Source organism: Alligator mississippiensis, chromosome 2 (assembly GCF_030867095.1).
Source record: "Alligator mississippiensis isolate rAllMis1 chromosome 2, rAllMis1, whole genome shotgun sequence".
In the NCBI taxonomy this organism is placed as follows: Eukaryota; Metazoa; Chordata; order Crocodylia; family Alligatoridae; genus Alligator; species Alligator mississippiensis.
Window position 1 is genome coordinate 160,371,933 of NC_081825.1, and position 24,256 is coordinate 160,396,188.

The following is a 24,256-nucleotide window of genomic DNA, read 5'->3' on the forward strand; positions in this document are numbered from 1 at the left end:
TTCCCTCTTCCAGCTGGCTCCTGCACCCACTAATGTTGAAGGACATGGTTCTTCACTGCTCTCATATCTGTTGTGAAGCTGTAGAAGGGAAGAAACTAAGAAGCATTGTGTAGGGAAAGATAACCCTGGCTGACAGCACCTTCTGTGCTGAGGGAATATGGAAGAGATCTCAGTTTCCTCCCTCCTTTTCCCCTCCCCAGAAAGAGGAGTCCCACCAGCAATAGCACAGAAACGGTTGCTACCACCTTGGTTTTCTTACTCCCCTTCACTCCTCCTTACGTCAGCTAGTATCAACAAGGGGTAGAGGGAACATATTATCTCTGCATTTGGCACTGGTACAAAAGCTACTGAAATATATCCAATTCTGGTAGCCACACTCCAAAAAGGATGTTGAAAAATTGGCAAGGTTTCAAAAAATCAACAACAAGAATGAATAAGGGTTTAGAAAATATAATGGAAGACTTCAGTAGCTCAACCAATTTAGCTTATTAGAGAGAAGTTCAAGGAGCAACTGGTCACAGTTAGAAGTCCTTATGTATGAGGAACTGAAATCTGCCATTAGAAGATTCCTCAGTCTAGCAAATTAAGGTAGGACAAGATCTCATGGCAGGAGACTCAAGGTGGACAAATTCAGACTAGAAGTAAGGGACAAGTTTCCACCATTGAGGGTAATTAGCCGCTGGAGCAACTTACCAAGGGTTATGATGGATTCTCCATCATTGGGAATCTTTATATTAATATTAGATATTTTTCTAAGGGCCCCTCTATACATGCAGGTAGAGGCACAATGGGATCTAATGCATGATCCAGTCATACCAGAGTATTATTTGCCAGCAGGGCAAATAATACTCTGGCATGCATCAATTGCTGCATCTCCAGCAAAACCAAAGAAGTGATTCTTCCACTTTACTATGCTTTGCTGAGACCGCAGCTGGAGTACTGCATCCAGTTCTGGGCACTGGCTGCACTTTAACAAAGACGTGGTAAAGCTTGAGAGAGTCCAGGAGGACCACCCATATGATTAGAGACTTGCATGGCAAGCCATACAAGGAAAGGCTAAAGGACCTGGGACTCTTCAGCCTGAAAGAGAAGGCTGAGAAGGGAGTCGGTAGCAGCTGACTGCTACATCAAGGGAGTACATCAGGGGCTCAGTGAACAACTGTTCACCAGGGCAGCCTTGGGGAAAACCAAGAGTAATGGCCACAAACTCCTGGAAGACCATTTCAGGCTCAACATTAGGAAAAACTTCTTCACAGTTAGGGTGTCAAGACTGTGGAATAAGCTCCCTCCAGAGGTGGTGCAATTGCCTACCCTGGAAGTCTTCAAGAGGAGACTAGATGGTCACCTCAGTGGGGTTACCTGACCCCAGCTGTCTTTCCTGCCTGGTGCAGGACCCGATGATCTTCCAAGGTCCCTTCCAGCCTTACAATCTATGAACCTCCTGTCATGCCACACATGCATGGCAGGTGATGTGATTATGGGATCATGCATTAGACCTACTGCATCTTATCACTGGTGCAGGGGGAGCCTGGAATCATAATCTCAGGCTCCTTCTGCACCAACTCCCATGGCTGCGAGTCCTGCAGCTACCAGAGCATTTCCCATGCTGTCCCTGCTGCACTGCAAGCCTCATTGGCTGTGGGGATCACAGTCAGGGCAGCGGGAAGAATGCCACTGCTGCTGCAAGCTTTGTCAGGTGCAGGGCTTCCAGCAGGAAGAATGCTGCCGCCACCCAACCTCATTAGGTGCAGGGCTTGCAGCGGCAGCAACCTTCTCCTCACTGCAAGCCCCACAGCTGACAAGGCTCACAGTAGGGGCAGCGCAGGGAACACTGCTGCCAGCCTTGTCACCTGCAGGGCTGGCAGTGGGTTTTGCACCCCTGTGGCTGGGAGCCTCCTAGTTGATGGGGCTTCCAGCCACAGGGGAGCAGTTAGTGGTGTGATTAGAACAAGCTATAAAGTTATTACACATTTTTTGTGGAATAACTTTGTAGCCTATGGATTATTTCATCATACCATGATTTGGTTGAATGTGTAGCTAGGGCACATCTTAAGGTGTAGTGGGGGCCTAAAGGATGCACTTTAGTTCAAACATAGCTGTTAGACTCAAAGCAAGACTTAATTCAGGGAAGTTTTGTGGTCTATTTAATATATAGATCAGACCAGGTTATCAGAAGTATTTCTTTTGCCTGTAAAATTATGAATTGGCCCACTGAGAATGAATTGTTACCTTTATAGTTGCTAGCGTTCCACAAATGCACAAACCCCATGAATTGGAATTCTTTCCTTTTTTTTTTTCAATTTTACATATCAGCCATTTCAATGTAAAATTGGGGGGGGGGGAGGGGGGGAGAGCAGCCCACTTCATGGGGTTTGTGCATTTTGGAATCTATAGTGTGTGTGTGTGTATTCTCAATGCAGTTTCCTGATATTATATGTATATATATCTCCAATGTACATCAGTAAGTAAAGCTTGTCAAAAGTGGAAAGGAAGTTGAAGAAAAACTTGCATAAGTCAGTTTCTTAATATATTCTTAATGAAGTACAGCCAACAGAAATGCTGACTTTACTTTAAGCAGGCCATATTAAGGGCACAGGAGCACGGTATCCTGAGGTGACAGAAAAGTGGGAAGTATAACAGGAGGATAGCCTGGCTAGACAGCAATCTTTTTAATTAGTTGAGACTTAAAAGGAATCCTACAAAAAGTAGAAACTTGGTCATACTACCAGGCGAGAGTATAAGAGTATCACACGGGTGTGCGAGAAGATTAGGAAGGCTAGGGCATGATTTGAGTTGCAACTGGCAAGGGACATAAAAGGCCATAAGGGATTCTACAAGGATGTCAAAAGTAAGAGGAAGACCAAAGAAAGAAGGGCAACCCTAGTTACAGATGATGTAGAGAAGGCTGAAATATTTAATGTGTTTTTTTTCTTACTTCAGCCTTCACAAACAGGGTTACCTACCAGATGATGCACACAGTTGACAGGAAATATTAGGGAAGGGGTGAAACTGCCTAGGGTAGTGGCAGAACAGGTTAGGGATTATGTAGAGAGGCTAGATGCTTTCAGGTCAGTAGGGCCAGATAGGATGTACCTAGGATACAGAAGAAATTGGCTGAGGTAATTTCAGAGCTGTTGTCTCTCCTCTTTGAGAATTTATGGAGGTTCAGTACAGTCCCAGATAATGCTTGAGGTGGGGACATGAAAAGAGTTTACAAAACACTGAATGGCAAAAAGGAAGTATATAGGGATTCATTGTTTACTATCTCTCACAATACAAGAACCAAGGATCATAAAATGAAGCTACTCAATAGTAAGGTTAAAACTAACAAAAGAAAGTTTTTGTTTTGTTTTGTTTTTACACTGAGTAGTGTAATTAAAGCATGGAACTCATTGGCCACCAAGTATAATTAAAGTGTAGATCTCATTGCCACAAGATGTTGCACAAGCTGACAATTTAAGTAGATTCAGAAAGAGATTGGAAAGATTCTTGAAGGAAAGGTGCATCAGTAGTTGTTCACTGTGGAATTTAGAGATACTACCTCTGAATCAAAACTTCCACATGCAGCCTCCAGCATTTAAGGTCTAGGAAGAGGAACAGGGGAAAAACCATGGTCCTACCCTCTCCATCTCCCTTTCAGCATCCATTCTTTGCCCTTGTGACACAGAACACTGGGCAAGATGGACATATGGTCTGACCCAGTAAGTAGCAGTTCTTATAACTGGAAAAGGGCAAATATAGCACCCATCTTTAAGAAAGGGGAAAAAGAAGGGTCTAGGGAACAGACCAGTCACTTTGACCTCTATACCTAGAAAGATCATGGAGCAGGTCCTCAAGGAATCTATTGTGAAGCACCTAGAGAAGAACAAGGTGATCAGGAACAGCCAGATTCACCAAAAGCAAGTCAGGCATGACCAACCTGATTTCCTTCTATGATAAGATGACTGGCTGTATATATGGGGGAGAGCATTGAGTAAAATACACCTTGGCTAGGGACAGAAAAAGCCTGAGACTGAATTGATTCAATCTTTACAGGTTAGTAAAGGGGTGGGGGGATGGGACAGGGGAAGCCAGGCAAACGCTGCTGTGCCTGCAAGTCTCTGCCAGAGCTCCAGTGAGGAAGCAGAGGGGAGGAGCCAGCCTAGCTCCCTGGAGCTGAGCCCCACCCAGCCCAGAGAGCACGTTAGGATGCTGGGGGAGTCTGGTTAACTTAAACCAGCAAGGGGTCTGGGACAGACATTGCATAAACCAGTTTGACCCAAATCGGTTAAGCCTGATACTACACTCAACCAGGTTTATCTCAAACCAGTTTCAGCCATTTTCAAACTGGTTTATGTACACTGAATGTCTGTTCTGTTACATGTTTAAACCAGTTTATGTATAATGTCTGTCCCTAGCCCTTGACATTAGCAAAGCTTCTGACACTGTCTCCCAACACATGGTCATTAACAACCTACGTAAAGTGGATACATAACTAGTTGGAACATTTTGCACAATGGGTAGTCATCGGTGGTTCAAAGTCTAGCTGGAAGGTGGTATCGAGTAGTATTCCCCAGGGCTCTGTCCTTGGTCCAGTATTGTTCAGCGTCTTAATGATTCAGATGATGGCATTAAGTGCTCGCTTAGGAAATTTGAGAATGACACCAAGTTGAGTGGAGTTACAGACACTGGACTGTGGGACTAGGATCCAGAATGACTTGAATAAACTGGAGAAACTGTCCACAGTCCATCAGGTAAAATTCAGGAAGGATGTGTCTAATCCTACATTTTGGACAGAATAATAATGTGCACAAATAGAGACTAGGAGTGACTGGCTAGGCTGCAGTACTGCAGAGAAGGACCTGGGGGTTACAGTAGACCGTAAGCTGAATATGAGCCAACAGTGTGCTCTTGTTGCCAAAAAAAACAACAGCATACTGGGTTGTATGAATAGGAAGGTTACTTGCAAATCAAGGGAAGTGGTTCTTCTGCTCTATTCAGCACTGGTGAGTCCTCATATGGAGTACTGTGTCCAGTTTTGGTCCGCACAAGTAAAAAAAGTTGTGACTAGATTGCAAAGAGTCAATGGAAATCAACAAAAATGATTAGGGGCCTGGGAAGCATGACTTACAAGAAAAGGCTGAAAGAACAAGGGTTAGGTAGTCTGGAGAAAAGGAGACTGAAAGGGAATTTGATAACAATCTTCATATATCTGAATGGTGATTAGAGAGAAGTTGGAGATAGCCTTTTCTCTGTGACCATATGGGACAAGACTAGGAGTAGTGACCTAAAGCTGCAGTGGAAATTTGGATTAGAAATTAGAAGGAGCTTTCTGACTGTGAGGGTGGTCAAACATTGGAACAGATGCCCTAGAGAAGATGCCTCTCTATCCCTGGAAATTTTTTAAAGCAGGTTAGACGAACACTTGACTCATATGGTTTAGTCGGCTCCCTTGAGCAAAGGGCTAGACTAGATGACTTACTGAGGTCCCTTCCAGCTTTACTTTCTTATGATCCTATGTCAGGAATATATAAGGTCTAGTCAGAATATATACTGGAAAACTGTGTTGTGAAATATATATTTCTTGGCTGAAATGTTCAACTTAAAAATATACATATTAGAAAACTGTTAAAAAAGATTTTCTGCATCTCTCCATTTTTGACAAGCTTTCCTCACTGATATACATTGGAACATTCCCCACTATTAATGTAAATTACAGTTCCACTTCATGATTTTCCTTCCACTTAGTAACTTTCAGACCTATGTTTCTGCTACATGCTGAAAAAAATGACAGCTTTTTTGTATTTTGTTTTTTGCCTCACATGCAGCAGATGCAGCTGAACAGCTGGGAAAGAACGTGAAATTAGTTGAAAGGTTGGTGGAATGGTGTGAAGCCAAAGACCATGCAGGTGTGATGGGAGAATCCAACAGACTGCTTTCGGCACTGATACGACACAGCAAATCAAAAGTAAGTTACTGGTGAAAAAAGGTCAAGTCACCTGGAAAGCCTTAAAAAGTCATGCTGGGCCTTGTCTTTGGAAATATAGGCCTTGACCCTGTTATCTAACAAAGAAGTAGACTGTGTGCACCTCAGCAGATGTCAGCCACAGCAGAGTAGCTCCTAGGGTCATAGATTCATAGAAGTAGGGTTGGAAGGGACCTTGTAGATCATCAAGTCCAACCCCTTGCCCTGGGCAGGAGAGAAAACCGGGCTCAAATGACCCCAGCCAGGTAGACGTCTAGCCTCCTCTTAAAGACCAGTTACATGGTCATGTCCGTGTAACATGGCTGAAAGAGTCAGAAGAATGAGAGAGAGACCAGGGAGCCTTCAGCCTTTGGATTATCTGCCTGAATCTTGTTTAGATCTGTTTTGACTTAATAGTCACTGTCTGGTGGCTTTTTAATGTGGCCTGTATGAAGTGAACCAGTAAAGAACTCAATATACCAGAAGTCATCACTGCTTTTTAACATTTTTTGGTATGGCTGGCAAAGAAACTTACCTTGCATCACTTAACCTTGTTCAGCTGGGTTTGCTGCTGAGTCGTGTCGACTGAAAAACACTGGAGCAAGATGCCTGGCTAACTCCTAGGCTGTACCTCTGTGATGAAAAGTAGAGTTCTTCTGGCTCCAAGACCTGTCAGTCAGAAATAAGCACCAAGTTTAAACATATATCCCAATTCTCTGATTTCTTTAAATACTGTATTTTACAGACATACTTTTTTAAAAAGCTGTGAGATCTAAATGCCTCCTCCCAAGTTAGATCTAGATTTGTAGGGTCAAGCTTTGACCTACCTTTGTGCTGTAAATCTGAGATTGCCAGGGCATGTCTATACATGCAATTAATGTGCAGCAATATACTCCAGCACACATAGTGCCAGAGTGTATTGCTCCTGGGCGCTGTGTTTGAACGTGTGCCCAGCACATTGAGCTGGGTTGGAACAGCCCTGGCTGGCATGGAGCCCTGGGGGTCAGCCTGCCAGCCTGGAGCTGCATCCATCCAGCTCAACATGCTGTAGAGAGGCTGCCTGGACCACAAGGGTGCTTCAGTGTGGGGGCTAGCTAGCAGGCAGCCCCCACACTGAAGCACCCTCATGCCCCAGCCTGCCCCATTAGCATCTACATATGCATTGCTGCAGAGTAAAAAGCTCTGCTGTAGGACAGAACTTGTAGTTACAAGTACTAACCTATGGCAGAGATAATTAGTTTTCTTTATCCTAATGACACTAATCAAAACCTGTTGTATGGAAGAATATAAGAAACTGGACAAACAGTTTCATCAGTGTGCAGTGAAAAAAAGGAAAAATGGCTTAATGAAAAATGTACAGAGATGGAAAAACAAAAGGATAAAGAAGTTACATCAATGTATAGGAATATCAATGACCTCACAGGCAAAGGAGGATGTACTGCTAGGGGATGTATAAAAGCCAAGAGTAGTGATGGAATCATGGAATAAGAACAGGTATTGAAAAAATGGACAGAGTATATTGAAGAGTTATTCCACAACAGTCTAGAAGAAAATCCATCTAAGAAGAACATGGGTGGTTTGAAAATTTAGTCAGAAGTACAAACAGTTATCAACTGAACGAAAACCAATAAAGCTACAGAATATAGAATAGAAAAGTTAACAACTGTTATCAGTGAGATTTATGAAAGTGGAGAAATACCTGAGGACCTCAGTAAATCAATCTTTATTGTGCTTCCCAAATGACCTGAAGTCATTGAATGTGAACTTCATTGAACCATCAGTTTAATAAGCCATGTGACAAAGATCCTATTAAAGGTGATGATGTTGAGAACTAGAAGTACAAAGAGACCGGAGATTATGAAAGTTCAATGTGGTTTTGTTGAAGATTGAGGTACAAGAAATGCTATCTTCATAGTACAAACGCTTTCGGAGAAGGCAACAAAAATGAGGAAAGACCTTTTCTTGTGTTTTATTGATTATACCAAAGCTCTTAATAGTCAAGCATGAGGAGTTAATGAAAATATTGAAAGAATTGGATATTGATGGTAAAGACTTGAGAATTTTAAGAAACCTTTATTGGAACCAAACTGCAGCAGTGAAGATAGAAAATTAACTAAGTGATTTCATCCAAATTAAGAGAGGCGTGAGGCAAGTCTGTATTTTTTAACCTGACTCGTTCGACTTGTACAGTGAGAAAATACTGAGGGAGATTGAGGATTTACCAGGGCTGATCCTTGGTGGACAGAATTTGGAAAACTTGCATTATGCTGATGATACAGTCTTAATAGCTGATTCAGAAGAGAATTTTAGATAAAACTGTTAGTGAAAGCGAGAAGAAGGTTTAAGGCATCAACTGTAGAAAAACAGAATGCATAGTAATTACAAAGAAGATCATTCCTGTATGCTACATCAAAGTGGAAAAGAAACAGATAAGGCAGGTCAATAAATGTAGCTACTTGGGAAGCTGGATAACATCAGATAGTAAATGTGAACATGAAATAAAACGGAGAACATGGATGGCAAAAGACGGATTTCTGAAAATGAAAAAGATATTGACAAATAATACAATTTCTATGGGGATGAAATTAAGAGTTTTGGATTACTATGTTATATCAGTCCACATGTATGCATCAGAATGCTAGACAGTATCGCCACGTATGGAAATGAAAATTGAAGCAAGTGAGATGTGATTCTTAAGGTGCATCTTGAAGGTATGTTAGACAAGTCCCACTTCAAATAAAGATATTTTGTTAAGAGCAGGCTGCAAGAAGAAACTGCTGATTAATTTCAGAAAGAGATTGTTGGAGTTTCTCAGAGACATTATGAGGAAAGAGGAAATTGAAAATCTGGTCAAACTGGAAAGATTGATGGAAGGAGAGAATGTGGAAGACAAGTTGACTTGTATCAAGAGTCTATCTAAAAGGATGAATGTGTTGACACTGGAAATTCTGTATGCCTCAAAGAGAAGAGATCTGTGGAAGACCCTGGTCACCAATGTCCTGTTTGTATATGGTACCTAAAGAGAGAGAGAATGACACTGCACATGTAGAAACACAGACATCCCCCCGAAAGCCAAGTTGTTCTCAATGTCACTATGGTAAATCCAGAATAACACCCTATGGTATCTGTGACTTGCATGTGTCTACACATGTGCTTTAATGCACGGTGACTTATTTTACTGCACATTAAAGCATCACATAAGAAATGAAGCAATTACACTAATGCACAGTAAAACAGGCTGCACATTAAGGTCACTTAAAAGAACACAAGCTTTTGGTACTGCACATTAGGGCAACCTAATGCACATTTATTTTGCACCTCATACTAGAGGTACTAAATTTAATGTGCATTAGGAAAAACACATTAATGCACATGTAGACACACCCATTAATACCAGAGTACTGAGATCAAAAGGAACCTGCCTTCTCTCCTCCCTCCCTGTTTTATAAGTATTTCAGTTGAGTTGTTGTAAGAGTTACAAGGTTATTGGGGTGGTTAGAACCAAAAAGTAATTGTTCATTCTAAATATTTCCTCATAGAAGTTGTACTTAGGTATATTCAAGGCATACAGATAATACTAGGTGTCAGTATATTCTAGCATGCTTATCACTTTGGTATCAATACGGATTGCTTTCAAACTGTAAAAAATGGCCAGAATCTGCAATCCTTACTCAATGGAGTAGTCTCATTGGAACAGAGTTAATGGGTACAGCAAGAGTTATTTCTCCTTATGTTAGCCATGTATTTTTCCCCACTCATTCAGTGTGATTAACTCTACCATAGGTTAGTACTTGTAAATACATGTACTGTCCTACAGTGGAGGTTTTTTTTTTTACTACAGCAGTGCACATGTAGACACTGATGGGGCAGGCTGGGGCTGCCTGCTGGCTAGCCTCCATGCTGAAGCACCCTCATACTCCAGCCAGCCCCTTTGCAGCACGTTGAGTTGGGTTGGAACAAAGCCTGGGCTGGCGGGCTGACCTCCAGGGCCCTCTGCCAGCCAGAGCTGCTCTGACTTGACCCAGCTCGTGTAAATGTGGCACCCGGGAGCAATAAACTCAGGCATAATATGCGCCAGAATTTATGGCTGCACACTAATAGCACATATAGACATGCCTGGGCTGTGACCACGCACATATTATAGACATACCCCTTCTGTCCTAAAGGTTCCCATTTAGTGGAGTATTAAGAAATGAGCAACTTCAACAAAGAACCAAAGAAGTTTCAAGCTTCCAGACTTACACTTGCATGAAGTTTTTCTTGCACACAAAATTTCATTGCATAATCCGTGAAAGCATTGGAATGTGAATCAATATAAGCACATAAGCATAAGTATTAGCTAATGGGTTTTAGCTTATGTTTGGAGCTAGGAAAGGGAAATAGGGAAGGTTTGTATTTTATTCCATGTCCTTGTCATTGCATTTCACTCAATCATCCTATTCAAAGGACTGAAGTAGCAAATCACATTCTCATTTAAAAGACAAAGCTATGTTTTAAAATATGATACTTCATTTGCACCTGCAAAATAGGAACAAATATGCAGTTGCCTATGCAGAGGCCTATCAGCATGCAAGTTATCTGATTTGCAGGCAAATATTTTGCAGATGCAGTTTGCACAAAAGAGGTAAGAACAGTTGGCATTTAATCTAACTAGCTTCTTTCCTTCTCCCAGATGCTTGAAAATAGAGTCGTCATTAGTGTTCGCTTCAGGGGAAGCACATAATGTTTTGAGTTCTCAGCTCCTATAAAAATCAGGAAACTAAAAACTAAATATTCAGTTCAGTAAAAGAGAGAGAGACACAATAACCCATTGCTCATTGTTTTATTACAAATATAAAGTTGGGCCAAGTTAGTACCTAAAAGTGTAGACAGAGGCCGTGTCTACACAAGTGGTGGACTTCACAGTTGTTACTTATGCAAGTACTAATTGACTGTGCAGTAACCGGCGTTACTGTACAGTACCATCCCTGCACAGGTTTTTTCCAATGGTACTGCGCAGTAGCTCGTTACTACTGGCAAAAACTGCGTAGCAATGAGCTACTGCACAGTATCATCTCATGTAGACGCACCCAGAGTCTCTTTAAATAGTTATAGTAACTGCTGCTTTAAGAGTATTTTATCCAGTCGACATTTTTGTTGCCTACATCTTGAGCAGGTTAGGCATTATACACAACAGGAAGATAATTGTAAAATTCTTGCTTTAGAACCACAGAAAATGCTTCAGGATCTTGTAATTGTCCATTATTTCTGGTTTCATATTTGTTGGCAGCTACCAAGGACAGGCTTCAGGAGAAAGCCATTCAATTCCTGCCAAGTCCTGAAAACTTTCCCTACTCCACAATTTCTGTTATTTAATAACTGGGATCCAAGACAGCCTCAATTCATTAAAAGTTCTGGGCAAAACTCCCCCAGTCCAGGACAGATTGGGTATTTGATAATCAGAAATTGGATGCCAAGCTTACAAATGGACTCTAGTTTTCCACTCAGAACACAATAAAGGAAGACTGGGCCGATTCAGACAAGGTTTGTGCTGGGTCTTAATACCAGCATAATGAAGAGAAAAGATTCATCTATGCACATTCACTGACTTGAAATGGTGCTGAGAGTTAGATGGAGAGCAAATACTTTTATAGCCAACTGATCTGCATGTGACAAAATAGTTTCTTATAGGGTGCCTGTAGACGTGCAGAGAGGTTGTTCTGATGCACTGCAATTACAGCGTGTTAGAGCAGGCTCTATTAACTGAGTCTGCTGGAGCGTGCTAATTAGCAGACTCCAGCAGCCTCCGTGTCTCTTGTATCAGCATTCCTGCACTTCAAGATGGTGGCGGGGGTGCTTTCACTTTCCCGTCCACCAAGTTGAAGCTCAGGGATGCTGGTACACAAGATGCTGCAGGCACTGTAATTAGAGTGCTTTCACAGCTGCTCTAATTCAAGTGCCTCCCCCATAACCCCTGGAGCACAAGTAAAAAAGCCCATAATGCCTAACTTGGAAAAGAGTAAGGAACAAATTTAACTAAATGTGGTGCAACTCAAATTTTTGATTAACCAGCTTGGTTGAACAGGTTACACTGGGAAATTACATATTAGTACAGAAATGTTTTATGCATACATGCATGTATATTTATACACACGTACAATTCCATGGTGCTGATCTGTGCTCTCATGGGATCTGGTGAGTATGCACGTGTGTAGAATGTATAGATACACACCTATATTTGCAGCAGATATTACAGCTAATATATTTAATGCTGTTTGTTACATGTAATGCAAGACTTTTTCAGTTCTTTTATTTTTATTTATTTTAGGATGTAATTAGGACCATTGTTCAGAGCGGTGGCATCAAGCATTTAGTTACTATGGCAACTAGCGAACATGTAATAATGCAAAATGAAGCTCTTGTTGCTCTGGCACTAATAGCAGCTCTGGAGTTAGGTGAGTATCCCAGGGATTAGGTCTTCATTTTTCTTTTGGTCTGTGCAAAAAATTCAGGGCAGGACAGAGCTGCCTGAGCGTTGCTACATGAGATTCAATTTTAAGTTTGACTAGACCTTCACAAGCATGTCTATAAGTATACGATCAGCAGGGCTATAGAAATAGTCTAACTGCATAGATAAAATATAGCCTGTTGAATTCTTTTAAGAGATGTGTAAACTAGAGATCCCAAACTGAGCATGATTTTCAGTCACCACTAGGAATCACAGGGCTGATCGTTAGAAAAAAAATCACCCTTTTTTTCTGAAGACTGTGTATGCACGTGTTGTAGGGAAAGATTGGTGAGGAACTCTGCAACATCATAATTATGCATGTCAAAGTGGCTGCTCTCTACAATCATTTTATTTAAGAGGGAAACAAAAGTTTTTTTAACCTGGGCAAGAGATTGATATGCTAAAAGTTTTTTAGTTACTTGGCTTTGCCTCAACTGGAATAGCCAAACTCTTTCCAAAATAGATTAGTAAAAGCTGCTTAGATGGGACGTTAGGTACTTTCTGATGGAAGCAAAGGGGAATTCTGTACGTTAGTGAATGCTGCACATTAATGACTCTTACCGATTTTGTAGAGTTTCTCAGAAACAAATTTGGGAGAGAATTTCAATTAAAAAACTGGTGTGTTACATCATAGCCTGAGTTTATAACATTCGCATTTCCTAGTGGTAAAAGAATTTTTAAACATGACTTTCGTTTCTCTTGTTTGTCCTGTTTACTTGCCTATTGCATTTCATTCATTTTAGACAATGAATTCTATGGTCAACAATACTCACTTTTGTAATCAGCTTCAACTTTTGTTTTCATGCACCAGGAGAATAGGGCTTCCGAAATTCGAGAGAAAATCAGATAGATAAGTAAATCATCAGCTTAAAAAAGAGAGAGAAAATATGTATATTTATTTTCGGTCTTCTAATCCCTCTCCTTTTGTCTTCCAACGTTTCTACATTTGGGACCTACACTACGTTGACAACATCCCTTTAAAAATGTATGCACCCAGGTCCTAATCCTGTACTGACCACTTCTGATGGACCCCAAGTGTCCCCTATTATCTTGGATTTTAAGCTGCTCTTTTGTTCAGGAAATTTTTTTTTTTTTAAGTATTCAAAGTCAGTTGTGGGTTTCACTAAAGAAGGATTGCAGGGATTGCCTTTCAGTGTTCAGACTGATGGGTGCATTTTCCATTAGGTCACAAAACGTCTAAGTATATCATTAAATTCCTTGAGTGTTCATTAAGTGAAATTAACCTAACTTACAATTACTTAGCAAAAACTGGCACTCAGCATGACAACATTCAATATACATTTCAGTTTTGCTGCAGACGAACCAGGCTCTGAATACATCACAGCCCTAGTATTACAGTGGAAGAGAGAAACTGCATCAGTAAGTGGCCAGAAGCAAGGCAGCAAAATGACTTTGGCTCTTTGATTTATACTTTTCACTTGTTTGTATTTCAGTCACTGCTGAGAAAGATATTGAAAATGCTCAGTTAGTCCAGATCCTACACAGGCTGCTCTCAGATGAAAGGAGTGCGCCAGAAATCAAGTACAATTCCATGGTGCTGATCTGTGCTCTCATGGGATCTGGTGAGTATTTATAAGGGGTTTCTGCTGGGTTATTGCTCAGTACTTCTGAACTTCCACTGACTTTAGTGGGAGCTCAGTGGCAGGCAGCCACCTTGGGAGCAAAGTGTGTCTACGCAGGCACACAGGCAGGCTTTCACTTTTAATGCTTTGTTTCCTCTTATATGCATGCTGGACAGATGCACAAGTCTTCTGTGGCCCCCAGCTGGAGCAGTTCAAAATTGTTACAATGGCATGCAGCAGTGCGTGTGCTCTCTAGCAAGGGAAACACAGCGAGGGGTTGTTCAGACCTGTGGCTCCCCTTCAGCTCCCTGCAGCAGAGGTGGGGGAGTAGGAGTGGCACAGAGTGAAGGGAACTGTCAGCATCTGCTCTGCTGTACACTCAGCCTCCAGTCTCCTGGTTCTCAGAGATTCAAGAAATAACTGTGTTCAGCCCTAGAGCTGGAGAGAACAATTCCTGACATGGCCCACCTCCAGCAACTCGCTAGCCCACTTTCTCTTGCCTGTCCCCTCCTGCTAGAGGTAGACCAACACACAGGGATTCCTGCTCTGAAGGCTTGGCTGTCCACCTGATTCTTTCTTCTCCCCCATGGATGCCAGGGGATGAGGGTAGACAAGTTAGAGCACTCTGGGTTGCCCGAGGACCAAGCAACCTCATTGTACTCCACATGCAACAGAAAGTACTTCATTTTAAGCACTTCCAAATAGCTGCTGTTTCTTCCAGTTATTTTTGGAGAATTTTGCCCATTGCAACACTTCATAGGGCACTTACAGATGTCCACTCACCCTTTGAAATGCTTTAGATACCATGTCTGTATACAGCCTGAGTCAGAGCTTTCACCCTAGCAAGGTTCTAGCTCATCCCATCAATTGGTAGGGCCCACTTGCCCTTGCCCACTGTTATCCAATCTATTTGACACCATGAAAAGGTGAACAGAACCTGCTCTAACCATCCTTGCAAACGTGACGTCTTTAAATATTCAGACTTTTGAATTACTGGCCAGTTTTTTTCAAAGCCCCACCAAGTGCTTCCTTATTTCATGAGTACCTGGTTAGAGGGAACTCTTATGCTCCTAAGTGTTCATGATTTTGCTGCCAGTGAGTGAATAGGATCTTGAGGTTATTTTAAAATACCCATAAAATAACTGAAGGAAAGAAACAGTTTCTTTGACCAGTGGTCTCAGAAAGCACATCCAGATGAGCGCGGTCGTGCGGTATGCGATGCTGCAAAGCACAGTCCAGTTTTCTCCACACTGCAAGGACGCACTGGCTGAGTGTGTTACTCCCAGGTTTTTTTTACTCCTGGATATCCAGGGGGCAAATAAATAAATAAAACACAGGGGAAAAAATGGAGCACTGCACGCTCGGCCAGCACGCGCTGCTGAAAAGTGGAGCCAGGCCAGAGCCACGTTTCGCTGCCAGCCAGGCTCCGTGTGGCAGAATCAGTGCGGCTGCAGCCCTGGGAGGCCCCCAGGACCCCAGGTAAGGCTGCTGGAGCCAGCCCAGTGCTGGCCCCAGCCTTCTTCTACCCCACCTAGGGCAACGTGCTGTACACCAAAGCACACATGGCACATTTCCCAGAGACAAGTGGTAGCACAAGGTGTGCCGCCACTATGTGTCCCCAGGGAACCAAATTTCCATGCACATCTGGGTGCACCTAGAGAGGCTAAAAATATTTTTGTCATACTGTTCTGGGCATTTAATTCTTGATCTATTATTTTTTCTACAAGGGATGCTGTTATCACTATACTTTGTTATGGTAAATCTGACATTCTGTTTAGCTTCTCAGTACCAGCAGTTATGTATTACCAGTGAAATAAATATTTCTTGCCAGCTGGAAACTGCTGTTGCAGTGGAATTAGTGTGTTGAAAGAGGAAAGAACGATGAGCCTGGGAAATGTAAATGTGTAACCTAAAGAATCAAAAAAGACAAAGCACTCATGGATACTAGTTGTGGCCGTGTGCAAGGGCCACAAGGCTCACAGGAGTCTGAGTGTTAAACAAAGCAGTTCTGCCAGTGGAAATAAGTTCCTAAGTCAGTTTGGTAACATCTGCTTAGTGATATCCTAGCAAGAGGAGGAGGATAGAGAATGCTTCCACAGTAGAATGCCCTGGATCTGAGAAGCAGCTTCACTGAAAATGTTCAGGGGTTGAAGGGTCTCAGAGGCACAGCACTGGCTTGCTGCTTTTATATAGTAGGGGCTACAGTGTCCAAGATCATTGAAAACTGGTGTACAGGAAATGAAGAAGGAAAAGAAATGTCACAGAAGACTTGCCACAAGTAAAAGATAGTCGTAGCATACAATGCAGCTAATTTTGAAACAAAGGTTCATATTTCTCATGAGCATCTCAGAGCTTAATCAAATTGGTGGCACCTCAGGAATGGGGTGGGGGGCAGAGCTATTTGGACTGTATTGCTGAGTGGGTTGCACTTTTCCCTTCCCCTGCCAAAAAGCCATGCCTGCAGTACAGATCTTAAGTAATTTCAGCAGAATTCATTATTCTTTAATACTAAATATTAAAAAAATAAAACTCAGTGCTCTGAGCCTGTAGCACAGTGATTCTCAACCAGTGTGGCTTGAGATCCTTTCAAGAGTGCTTCAGAGTACCACAAAATGTTAGCACTGTTAGGAGTGCAGCCATGATTCACAAGATAAGCCCAGGAGTTTTGAAATAGGAATCCATAATTTTAAGAATAGTCTGACCTGCTGCAGTCTTTCTGAGTTCTTTTCAATAAAAGAATTGCTGTATTATTTTTCTGTAGTCAAAAAGGAGTGAAAACTAAGCTGGCATTTTTTGAGGGCTGCTTTGAGTCTAACAAGGTTGAGAACCACTGCTGTAGTGCTTTCAGTTTGCATAAATGCACTTTTTCGCCACTTTAAAAGGGGAGGAGGAGCTTATGCTCAGGAATGCACATCAGCTGTTTTACTGCAGCTATTTTGTCTGCATGAGCCTGCAGTGACACAAGACAGCTAAGCTGCATTAACATTGACTCTGGATGAAGCAGTTAAAGGTGGAGTGGCTATGCTACAGCTTCATCCCTGCAGTATATGGTAAATTAAATAGTCACATTGTAACAACTTATTAGGCCTGTGCGAGTAGGCAGATATTTGATCCGGCTTCAGATCCGGCCGCTTTGGGTGGCAGCGATCCAATCCAGAGCTCCAGCACGGGTTCCCACTTCAATCTGGCAGAAGCAGCTCCGAAGCTTTGGAACCACCTCGGAGATCTGGCGATAAGGTATAATGAAGAATCAATGAAATATTTATAACTTGGTTGTTTTTTGTCTGATTTGGGTGAAACTTGCAGGGGCAGTAGCCTCTGCTGAGAGCATGAAGCTTACTAAGTTTCAAGAAGATCGGTGCAGGGGTTTGGGGGGGAACTGCACCTCAAATTCTTGAAAGAAAAAAACTCATGTCACATCTGTGTGTTACACCACAGGGGGGCGCAAACTGCAGGGTTAGTAGCCCCTGGTGAGGCCATGAAGCCTGCTAAGTTTCAAGAAGATCGGTGCAGGGGTTGGTGGGGAACTGCATCTCAAGCTGCTGACAGGCAAAACTCGTGACATAGATAACACTGTGCGTGTTAAGGTGCAGTGGGCTGAAAACTGCAGGGGTGGTGGCCCCTGCTTAGGCCACAAAGCCTGCCACGTTTCAAGGAGATGAGTGCAGGGGTTTGGGAGAAACTGCACTTCAGGCTGCAGACAAGCAAAACTCATGACTGAGCTGAGCTGGCAGGTTTCGTGGCCTCAGCAGGGGCTACCATCCCTGCAGCTTTCACCCTGCTGCACCTTAACACACAGGGTCACCCATGTCACAAGTTTTGCTTGTCCGCAGCTTGAGGTGCAGTTCCCCCCAAACCCCTGCACCGATCTTCCTGAAACTTGGCAGGCTTTGTGGCCTCAGCAGGGGCTGCCACCCCTGCAGTTTTCACCCCCTGTAGTGTAACACAGACATGAACGAGTTTTGCTTTCAAGATTTTGGGGTGCAGGTCCCCCCAAACCCCTGCACCGATCTTCTTGAAACTTGGCAGGCTTCATGCTCTCAGCAGAGGCTACTGCCTCTGCAAGTTTCATCCAAATCAGACAAAAAACAACAAAGTTATAGCTATTTCATTGATTCCCCATTATACCCTATGGCCAGATCTCCAAAGCGGGTTGGAAGTTCTGAACCACTTTGGAATGCCTAATGAGGCCAGTGCTTCGATCCGGACATGCTGCTTCGGACACCAAGGCGTCCGAAGCTTCTCTGGATTCGAAGCACGGTCTGAAGCTTCACACAGCCCTACAACTTATATCAGTACCTTTATGGCATCCATACAATTGTAATTTATCTTAGTGGTTGTCAGACTCAAGGCACTCCCTCCATTACTTATGTGAATTGGATGGTAGCCCATTTCAAAAACTATATAGGACAGTGCTTACCTCCTTATAGGGGAGCCAGGCAGTGGAGGGTCAGGGTTGGCCAGACAGGGAAAAGCCTATACGTGTGCTTTTCTGCTCATCTTGTACCTAGAGGCACCCTTCAAAGGATTTGGCATCACCCTGGTTGAGAACCACTGCTCTACCTATACCAGTCCCCACCTTTGGTTGCCGCACAGCAGTATACAAAGCAGTCTTTGTTAGTACCCTGTACAAGGAGGAAGCAGTGGCTGTTTTAAATGGACTAGACTGTCCATATGCTGTTCATTTTTTTAGATTTAGAAAATTTTTCAAAACTGAGTTCAGTTATAGTAATGTAAAAACCAGTCTGTAAACAAATATGCCAACAAGGGCTAACTGCCTTCTTTGCCCTATCTCTCTCTCTATCCCCAGAAACAAATCTCAGCCTCTATTGTGAAACCACCTTAGACAAAAAATAATTTCAATAGCTGTACTGTACAGGAAGCCTGTAGGCTGACAGCCTGCTCACTGGCTCTGTCAGGCCAATTTAGGAAATAGGTTCTGAAGAGTCAAGAAGTTTTTTACTAAAAATTCCAGCTATTTATTACCAGCACTAGTTTGAAGGCACTTCAGTGTGGTTTTTCAGCACTGCTAGGTACCTACAGGGTCATTTGAAGTCCCTGGGAGCTGTGTAAGCCAAACACCTTTCAAAACTAAGCCCTAGTGTTAATTCTGTGCCTCTCCCCCAGCTCAACAAGTAGTTCTGACTCTGCATGTGTCACATCAGGGTTATTACTAAGAAAACAGTTTCATGCAGTCACCCAGGCTATTCTGTGCTCATCTGCCCTGCAATAGAAACCTGTCCTCCTGTTTAAGTCAGTATGGGATCTGTTACCCATATCACCTCAGTTCATCTCAGCTACAAGCACGAGACATAAGGAGAGAAAGCATCTCAGCTTTGTGAACGTTTAGATACGTGCTTGGAGATGTGCCATGGGGACAGAATGTGAAACTTTCTTGCTTTTCTTTTCCAGAGCCCCTTCACAAGGAAGTGCAGAGCCTCTCGTTTCTAGAAGTTGTATCAAAACTCCGCAGCCATGAGAACAAGACTGTTGCCCAGCAGGCCTCACTTACAGAGCAGAGACTCGTGGTAGAAAGCTGAGGAAAGTCTCCAATTTCCACACAGTATCCCATCATGGATTTCACCTTCGTCCTCTGTCCTGCTGCCGCTCCTGCTATGTTTTCCACTGTATCACTTGTGCATGCGTATAATGTTCCCCACACACATTGATGAACTGCTGTAGGTACTTGTCCAATAAGGTTTCTAAAATCCATAGGTGGTGTTAACATGAACCTGTCAAAAAAGTCTCCACCCATCACTGTTCTACTTGTATTCTTGTTGCTTGGGCCACATAGTAGAATGTGCATGTTGTAGTCCTATGATGATGTAAAAGTGGTACTACATGATGACTCTTTCCTCATACCCCTAACTGCATAATAATGTACTGCTAAATTAGGGACAATACAGGATGCAGCAAGTCCAGACTAGGGTATTGATTATAGAATTAAGTGGTAAATCTAGCTCCATTTTTGGTGCTTTGAAAACACAAGAATGAAGTAAATGTATTGCTGCTCATTCACTGGTCTCACCTATTAATGTCAAACTCATGGTACCTAGAGGTAACAAATAAAAATTCCAGTGCGCGCTCACTTTACCCTGTTGTTTGCTCTTTTTTGTATTCAAATGCAGAATTAACAACAGTCCCATGCACGTGTGAAAGTTCCTCTTTAAGAAAGCCCCTATAGTGGTGGGCATAGGACTGATGTAATGTTTGCTTTCAGTTCAAAGAAAAACAGAGAAAGCCATTTTAAACCACTGAAATCCATTTCTCTTGTCATTAGCGTGTACTCTACAGGGATGGTTCAATAGTCATTTGGGCTTTCACCCTAGTGATTTATACTGTGCTAAGATTCTGGTCCTATAAAAGCACTCAGGCAGAAATCTGTCCTCCAAAAGCATTTACAAGGCTTGTGTTCCAGCAACTGTTCAGCAAGCAGTGCACGAAGAGCAGAAATGTTGCTTGAGAGAATTCCAGCTGGTCTCCTGTCTTTAGCAGCGGGGCTGTCATATACTGCCAGTTGACAGGAAGGAAGGAAAGAAAACAAATAGTGATTCTATGGCAAAGGGGAAGATCATACTTGCAGGCTTTAGTCTAAATGCTATCCAGCGGGGATGAGTGGTGATGCTAACCTTCCTACAAACCTGTGTGTGGTGGGTTTGCATGCACTGCGCATCACAGCTTTACTCAACCGAGTCAGTGAGTAAGCATCTTACGTTAGAAATCCTGCTATGCATAACAGTTATAGCTGCTGCTCCCACCCCATCCCCAAAACAACTCAGACCTGTTCAACAGCAACGACTATAATTCATTCACCAGGCTCATTAAAACCGCTGCCTTCCCTCCAGACAGTCAAGAAAGGATGCCAGTTAAGATTTTTTTCTGCTAAAGAATCTCTTCTCACAAAGGCCAGCAGCAAACAGCCACTTACTTCTAGCTACTTCTGATAGGAGAATCTATGAACTTGACCCAACACAGGGGTTGTCAACCAGGGGTACTTGGAAAGGTGCTGGGGGGGGAAGGTGGGGACAGAGCACCCACCACCCTGCGTTGCCACTTCCCAGGGGCAGGGGCAAGGGCAGCAGCTCCCCTCTGCGGGTTTCATAGGCACCGCCCGGCTGGCCAGGCACACAGGGGAAAGTTGCTCGTAGCCGCCACCACCCCATGCTGCCGTCACTTGCAAGGCCGCCCCCGCTCCCCGTCTGGCCACTGCCACCCCCACCAGAAAGGATACACTGCTTTAAAAGGTTGAAAACTCCTAACAGATCAGAACAGTGGGCCACATAGTCCAATACCCAGACACTAGCTGCCAGCATCTGTTATTTCAGTGAAAAAAGGGAGTCCCCAAGCACAGGGGTCAGCAACCTATGGTCCCAGGGCCAAATCTGGCCCTCAGATTCTTTGGAAGAAGCCAGTGGACACGAGGCTTCAATGATGGGCCACCTTCTGCAGGCTCCCCCTGCACCGCCACAGGGACGAATGCTGCTACAGGCATTTCCTCCTTGCAGTCAGGAGGACAAGCAGCAGCAGGGGCCTCCTGGTGCCTGCCTGCCCATCTCTGACTTGGGGTGGGCTATTCCAGCTCACAGCCAGAAAAGGCTGCCTGCTCCTGCCATAGCAGACAACTGTAATAAACTGCTCATACAGGAACTTCCATCCTACTCCCAGACACTAGCTATTGTTTATACTGCAGCTTTAGAGAAAAGTGCCAAAAAGTCCCGCTGAAGCACCCAATCTATATAGACACAGTGGAGCCAGATCAAACTAAGGCACTGCTTCTTCCAGTAAAGCACATTCCCCCCTTCCCCCCATGTCTGTCAACAGCCTACACTAATAAAAAAGCACCTTTAGTTAAACTATTTCCACCAGGAGCAAGATGAAACACAAGCCCATAGAACCACCTCTTCAGCTGGATTTTCCACAGAAGGAATATCAAGTGATTTACTTTTTATGTGCAAATCTCATCTAGGTCTGCACTGGGTACAAAGAGACGATATTTGTAACTGAAGATAAATGTTAGAAAGGATAGTGTCTTGCACTGGAGCTATCCAAGTGAACTCCTTCCTGTTCTGACAGATCAGTTTGTTATGATCCTACACACTCAAACACCTGGAGCAGCATTTCCATTGCTGCTATTGAACAATTTAGCATAAGAGCCTTTTTTTAAAAAGAAAATATTTCTTGCCTTGATCCAAAGACTGTACTGGTAAAAGTGCATTTCATTATCCATTTGCATTTCTTCCAATACGTTTCACTGAGGTCAAATGAATTCAAGCTGCTCGAGTGAACTTATTTATGAATAGACATACAGTAGATAGATCACACCCAAGTAAATCTTGAAACCTGTACAGCCAGAGTTATTTTTATAACTATGGTGCTAAGCTTCTTGCTGCTTACTGCTACTGCAAACTAAGCTGAAATGGATCATAGATGCCATACTCAAAATGGTTAGGAGGAGCAGATAGCTGGCAACTGCATTTCACTTGTAAAAGGTCACACAGAGGAAGATGAGATTTTCTGTCTCACCAGTCATCAGACTGAGCCAAAAAAAGAAACAAACCCCAAACATATCTGTCAACTTTTAAGCAAGATGTTAAAGTGCTTTATCTGCCTGGATTTATACATAGAACTCTTGGCAGAAGTGATATCTTTTATTAGACCAATTAATTGTTTGCAAAAAAACCCATTCTTCATTTGCAAGCTTTTGGGCTCACTCGCCCTTTCTGAGGCAAAGGAGAATACACAGATTGTAATATTTCTCCCACGAAGAAATGAAATTTCAGAGAATAAAAAGACGTTATAGGCTCCCCTGGGTAGAAAAGTTCATTTAATGCAAATTAAGCTAAATAAAAGTTCAAACAATCTGTTTACCTCCAAGTTGTCTGATGGGAAGCTGGGTGTTTGTTGAATTTTTTCTTCCTTCTTGGTAAGATGTTTTCTATTGCACAGGAGAGAGGTTGATGGCTTTATATGTGATATTTCAATGGTGAAAACTCAGCCCCTTAAGTTTTTCATGGTTAGACATTTTAAGCTGAATAGCAGCAGCACTGTATTTTTATAATTCAATTATCTTACAGTCATTGCATTAAAAAGACAGACTTTAATTGATTTAATTTGTTTTAATTGAAGTTTAACCTCCTGTATACACACAAAGAGAAAGTGAGGGGGGAGTTTCAAATCAGGCAGACAGCCCAGCAATAGGTACTTGGGCTAGCATTTCAGAGTTCCTCAAGGTGATTAAATAATGATACATAAAATGGAAAATTTACCACATCTGCCAAGAACAATATGGAAGCTTTTCAAATGTAAAATTTAAACAGTTATAGTAAGAGATCAGTCATGCTTCAGTAAAGAATACAGATGACAGCACCTCCTTTTTGTTAATAAGACAGCCAACTGTGCAAAAATCTTTCACATCCACCACATGTTAAAGGCTACAAGGAAAGATGTTGTTTTTGCTCAAATATAAGTCAAAAGTTATGGGCTGCACACAGAAATTACAGGGTGAGATTCCATGGTCTATGATAGGAAGATGGCCGGACTAGATGATTCTAATAGTCCCTACTGGTCTTAAAAATGAGATGCTACGATTAATAGCCAGGGCCTAAAAAAATGGGTAAGCACTTCTAGGCAACAACAGAGTTTTAAAATTATTAATGCATCATAATACTCCTATGCCCCATCACCTACCTAAAGTCATAAAAATTGCATCCTCGTCTGTAACTGGTGCAAATCTGTACGAGGATCCATGATGAAAACTTGAGTCCTGATTAATAAGAGAAAGAAGGCACCTTATAAACTAACTGCATCAGAAATCTTTTGCGAGGCCATGTTCACTTCATCATGTTTTGAAAGGACATGCACAAAGCTGTGCATTAAATCACTGCAGCAGCAGCAGCAATAGTAAATGATGAGATAGGGGTGAGAAACTATTCGATTCAGATTCAGGCTGAATCAGACAGCGATTCAATCTGTTGATTTGGATCACTGTCCCCAATTAAATTCAGCTGAATCCACATCTGACGATTCAATGCTGATTCAGCGAATCAGCGATTTGGACACAGGCACAGCTTTAAAGTTTTTTCTACGTACCTTGAGGTAGCAGCACAGCTCGTGATCACTGCGATGCTGGGGCGGATGGAGCATCCCACAGGAGCACGGAGGGCTCTCAGCAGCAAACCCAGAAGTGGACCGGAAGTACTGCCGGGGAACGTACTGGGGGGCACCAAGCTGGAGGAGTGAAGA

The 24,256-nt window shown here is 42.8% G+C and overlaps 1 protein-coding gene across 6 annotated transcripts in view; it reads left to right on the plus strand.

Moving 5' to 3' along the window:
- Positions 1-20,107, plus strand: part of RAP1GDS1 (Rap1 GTPase-GDP dissociation stimulator 1) — a 174,338-nt gene extending 154,231 nt beyond the window's left edge. For all 6 annotated transcript variants that reach the window (XM_019488073.2, XM_014600233.3, XM_006278537.4 and 3 more), the window contains 4 exons: positions 5,808-5,947; positions 12,252-12,378; positions 13,886-14,014; positions 19,427-20,107. In XM_019488073.2, the coding sequence (XP_019343618.1) occupies positions 5,808-5,947; positions 12,252-12,378; positions 13,886-14,014; positions 19,427-19,554 (524 nt within the window). In that variant the 3' untranslated portion in view covers positions 19,555-20,107. The remainder of the gene's footprint in view (positions 1-5,807; positions 5,948-12,251; positions 12,379-13,885; positions 14,015-19,426) is intronic.
- The last annotated feature ends 4,149 nt before the right edge of the window (positions 20,108-24,256 follow it).